Raw genomic sequence first — 5,348 nt, forward strand, 5'->3', positions numbered from 1 at the left:
AGTTCACTGCTTGGAAGATCGCTCCTCAGACTCTCTGTGTTTTAATATTTGAATAGGTACAAACAAATTGTCGTCCTGGGGAACCACGACAAAATATTTAATCAAAGTTGGCGAAGAGAGAATGTTGTGAATTTCTATCCTAAACTGACAGTGAGGTTTCTGTAAATTTACAGGATACTGGAAGTGGAGGTTTAACAGACGGGAAACACAAACCAAACGTCACATCGCGATCTGACAGATCACTCGGTTCATCAGAACCTGAATTTCAGCAGCATCTGGGTGTGGAAGGTAAAAGGTTTGTCTGTTCTGTCTGTGAGGGAAGATTTGCCATGCTAAATTGCCCGTAGTGTAAGGTTAATGGGGGGATTGTTGGGTTACGGGTTACGTGGGTTTAAGTGGGGTGATCATTGCTCGGCACAACATCGAGGGCCGAAGGGCCTGTTCTGTGCTGTACTGTTCTATTTCAGATCTCAGTGTGACTGGAAAAGCCCCGAGATTCACAAACCCTGGTTAGACCAAACCTGGAGAACTGTGTTCAGTTCTGGGCATCAAACCTGAGGAAGGATAGAATGGCCTCGGAGGGAGTGTAGCACAGATTTACCTGAGTGATATCTGAACCCCCCCCCCCCCCCCCCCCCCCCCCGGGGTTAAATTACAAAACTAGATGACACAAAAGAGTCAGAGACATGATGGCACAGAGAATGGCATTCGGCCCATTGAGTCCATGCTAGCTCTCTGGAGCAATCCAGTCAGTGCCATTCTCCTGCTCTATCCCTGTATCTTCGCAGGTTTATTTCCCTCAAATCCAATTTCCTTTTGAAATCAAATGATTCATTGTGTCCATTTCCAAACTCCCTCCTAGGCAGCAAGTTTCAGGTCATTGCCGCTCGCTGTGTAAAAACATATATCTCATATCACCTCATATCTCCTGTACCTTTTACATACAAACTTGGATCAGGCCACTCGGCCCCTCGAGCCTGCTCAGCATTCAATTAGACTGCGGCTGATCTCATTCTAACCTCAACTCCACATTCTTGCCTACCCCGATGACCTTTCACCCCCTTGCCCATCAAGAATGTATCCAGCTCTGTGTTAAAAATATTCAATGACTCTGCTTCCACTGCCTTTTAAGGACATGAGTTCCAAAGTCTTACAACCCTCAAGAGAATAAAAAATCCTCATCTCCATCTGAAATGGGTGACCCCTTATTTTGCAACAGTGACCCCTTGTTCCAGATTCTCCCACAAGAGGAAACATCCTCTCTGCATCCACCCTGTCAAGACCCCTCAGGATCTGATATAGTTCAATCCAGGTTTTACCCAAAACTTTCAATCTGTGTCCTGACAGATTAACTTAATTCCACCCTATCTACGTATCTGCTTGTACGATCAGTGAATGGAAAGAGTTTCTTTGTCCACCCGATGGAAATCTGGCAAAATCTTTTGGAACAGAATCAAATCTCCCCTCAACCTCCTTTGCTGGAACCATACTGGTAAATCTCCTCAGCACCTTCTCAAGAACCTTCACATCCTTCCTGAAGAGTGGTGACCAGAGCTTTATAAAGATGCATAGAATAGAAATAGAACCATAGAATTCCGAAGGTGCAGAATGTGGCCATTCGGCCCATCAATTCTGCACTGATCCTCTGAAAGGGCACTTGTTTGGGCCCACATTCCTACCCTGTCCCTGTGACCCCCATAGCCCCACCTAACCTGCACATCCCTGGACACTAATGGGTAATTTATCAAGGCCAATCCACCTAACGTTCCCTTCTTTAGACTGTTGGAGGAAACCTGAGCACTGGCTGGAAATCCACACAGACACGGGGAGAAAGTGCAAACTCCACACAGTCACCAAGGCCGGAATTGAACACGAGTCCCTGGCGCCGTGAGGCAGCAGTGCTAATCACCGTGCCACCAGAAGCATAGTTTTGGGATCAATATTACTGTTTATGAATAAAAGCAAATTACTGCGGATGCTGGAATCTGAAGCCAAAGAGAAAATGCTGGAACATCTCAGCAGGTCTGGCAGCATCTGTAGGGAAGGAAAAGAGTTAACAAAGGACCATGAAATGAAAATGAAATGAAAATGGCTTATTGTCACGAGTAGGCTTCAATGAAGTTACTGTGAAAAGCCCCTAGTCGCCACATTCCGGCGCCTGTTCGGGGAGGATGGTACGGGAATCGAACCGTGCTGCTGGCCTGCTTGGTCTGCTTTAAAAGCCAGCGATTTAGATGAGTGAGCTAAACCAGCCCCTCTGGAGTCAACATGAGATCTTCTCTCTCCCTACAGATGCTGCCAGACCTGCTGAGATGTTCCAGCATTTTCTCTTCGGTTACTGTTTATGAAGCTCAAGATTGAATTTGCTTTGCCAACTATTCTCTTTAATATGACTTGTAGATATACAAAGTCCCTCTTCACCTCTATCTCACTCCTCCCAAAGAGGCCAGTTGGGTTTTTGTGACAATCCAGCAGTTTTCATGGTCACTTTTTCCCAGTGCCAGCCCCACAAATGACCAGAATCATTCAGCTCAATTTCACAACCTGCCTTTGTGTTTTTGTGGGTTCTCTCTCACTCCCCATTTTCTGTTTTAAATCACTTTCACAGGGTGTTCGAAGGGGAGGCTTCAAAGTCCGGAAACTCAAACCAAGCATCACATTAGGATCTGACAAGAGCCCTCAATTTTTCATATCCTGAATATCAGCGGATATTGAACATGGAAGGAAAAAGCATCGTTAACAGTGGGGAGAAACCGTACACGTCATCGGGACCCATGAGACAGAAATGTAGTCACACTGAGGAGAAACTGTGGAAATGTGCGGACTGTGGGAAAGGATTCACTTCCCCATCCAAGCTGGAAACTCATCGACGTGTTCACACTGGGGAGAGACCATTCACCTGCTCCACGTGTGGGAAGGGATTCACTCAGTCAGCCAACCTGCTGAGTCACCAGCGAGTTCACACTGGGGAGAGACCGTTCACCTGCTCCACGTGTGGGAAGGGATTCACTCAGTCAGCCAACCTGCTGAGTCACCAGCGAGTTCACACTGGGGAGAGACCGTTCACCTGCTCCACGTGTGGGAAGGGATTCACTCAGTCAGTCAACCTGCTGAGTCACCAGCGAGTTCACACTGGGGAGAGACCGTTCACCTGCTCCACGTGTGGGAAGGGATTCACTCAGTCAGTCCACCTGCTGAGTCACCAACGAGTTCACACTGGGGAGAGACCGTTCACCTGCTCCACGTGTGGGAAGGGATTCACTCAGTCATCCAACCTGCTGAGTCACCAGCGAGTTCACACTGGGGAGAGACCATTCACCTGCACCGAGTGTGGGAAGGGATTCACTCTGTCATCCAACCTGCTGAGTCACCAGCGAGTTCACACTGGGGAGAGACCGTTCACCTGCTCCACGTGTGGGAAGGGATTCACTCTGTCATCCCACCTGCTGAGACACCAGCGAGTTCACACTGATTAGAGACCGTTTCAATGTCCAGACTGTGGGAAGAGCTATAAAAGTTCTGGGGAATTGATGTGTCATCAACGTGTTCACACTGATGAGAGACCGTTCAGGTGCTCTCACTGTGGGACTGGGTTCAGACAATCCTCTTACCTCACTGTACATCAGCGAATTCACACTGGGGAGAGGCCATTCACCTGCTCCGAGTGTGGGAAGGGATTCACTCAGTCATCCCACCTGCTGAGACACCAACGAGGCCACAAGTAACCACAGTGATTGGATTTTGCTGTTACTCACATTCAGGACTGAACCATGTTCATTTGGGTCTCTTTCTGCTGAAAACAAACTCCAGCCCATTTACAGGGGCTAATATTCTGGCTGAAAGTTAAATAAATTAGAATTATGTTAAATATGCAGTGTTGAAATGTTTTAATATCTCTGACACAAGTTAGTTCCTTTTTTTAAATAAATTTAGATTATCCAATTATTTTTTCCAATTAAGGGGGCAATTTAGCTTGGCCAATCCACCTACTCTGCACATTTTTGGGTTGTGGGGGCGAAACCCACGCAGACACGGGGAGAATGTGCAAACTCCACACGGACAGTGACCCAGAGCCGGGATCGAACCTGGGACCTCAGCGCCGTGAGGCGGTTGTGCTAACCACTAGGCCACCGTGCTGCCCTAGTTAGTTCCTTTTGAAGTACTCTCGCTCTCCCCTGTCTTCCATCCTCACCTCCAACAAGAGTGTGAGGAGCTTGTGAAGCTTCTTTGTGACTGAGATTGAGTCAATCCGATCAGCTGCCTCTGCTGCTTCCCTCCCTTCCACGAGCCCACCGGACCAAACTGTCTCTAAATTTCATCCTTTTGACTTCTGGTGGCGGCCATGGAGTAGGAGGTCGCGCATTTGGGAGCTCCCACTCGTGACGGACCGTTTGAACCTATTCTCCCGATTTGTTTCGGAATTCTATTAGAAACATCGGCGGAGAGTGAGACAGTGAGGAGAAATCCCCCACCAGTATGTGGTGCCGTGGACCAGAAATGGTCGTCCAAGAAGAATTAGTTGAGCAGCGAAGCTGACTGTAGAACCTGCAGGAGAGCTTCGCCAAGCAAATGAAGGCAACCTAATTAATTTTCTTTTTTTCTCCCATGTGCACAAAGCGTACTGCCGGATCGACTTCTTTATTCTGAGCATGGTTCTACTGGTGGGGGTGGTTGATACCGAATATTCGGCAATTGCTGTGTCGGACCATGCCCCACATTGGGTGGATTTACGGGTGAATAAGGAGAGAGGGCAGCGCCCGCAATGGAGGTTGGGTATGGGACTGTTGGCGGATGAGTGGGTGTGCGGGTGGGTGAGGGAATCTATCCAGAACTATTTGGAAATAAATGACACGGGGGATGTCTCGGCAGCAACGGTTTGGGAAGCGCTGAAGGCAGTGGTTAGGGGGGAGTTAATGTCGATACAGACCCATAGGGAAAAGGTGGAGCAAGCAGAGAGGGACAGGGTAGTTGGGGAAATACTCCAGGTGGACAGGACATATTCGGAGGCCCCGGAGGCGGGGTTATTGAAGGAGTGGCAGGGGCTACAAATGGAGTTTGAGCTGTTATCTGGAGGGAAGGCGGAGGAGTAACTGAGGAAGGCGAGGGGGGAGCGGTATACGAGTATGGTGAGAAGGCCAGTATGATGCTAGCGCACGGGCTGAGGAAAAGGGAGGTGGCCAGGGAGCTTGGAAGAGTGAAGGACAGAGGTGGAAACCCGGTCTTGGACCCTGCAGGGGTGAATGGGGTGTTTAAGGAGTTTTACAGCAAGTTATATGAGTCAGAACCCCAGCTAGGGTAGAGGGGCTGAGGCAGTTTCTGGGTGAGTTGAAGTCCGAAGGAAGGACTGG

General features: G+C 48.8%; 1 protein-coding gene across 1 annotated transcript; it reads left to right on the top strand.

Moving 5' to 3' along the window:
• Positions 1-226: 226 nt before the first annotated feature.
• LOC119959797 (gastrula zinc finger protein XlCGF8.2DB-like) lies at positions 227-3,707 on the top strand (the record flags this gene model as incomplete). Its single annotated transcript, XM_038787892.1, is given in 2 exon segments — positions 227-288; positions 2,609-3,707. A coding segment is annotated over 1 exon segment (990 nt), but the record flags the coding sequence as incomplete, so codon positions are not given.
• Between the last annotated feature and the right edge of the window lie 1,641 nt (positions 3,708-5,348).

Source organism: Scyliorhinus canicula, unplaced genomic scaffold (assembly GCF_902713615.1).
Source record: "Scyliorhinus canicula unplaced genomic scaffold, sScyCan1.1, whole genome shotgun sequence".
Lineage (NCBI taxonomy): Eukaryota > Metazoa > Chordata > Chondrichthyes > Carcharhiniformes > Scyliorhinidae > Scyliorhinus > Scyliorhinus canicula.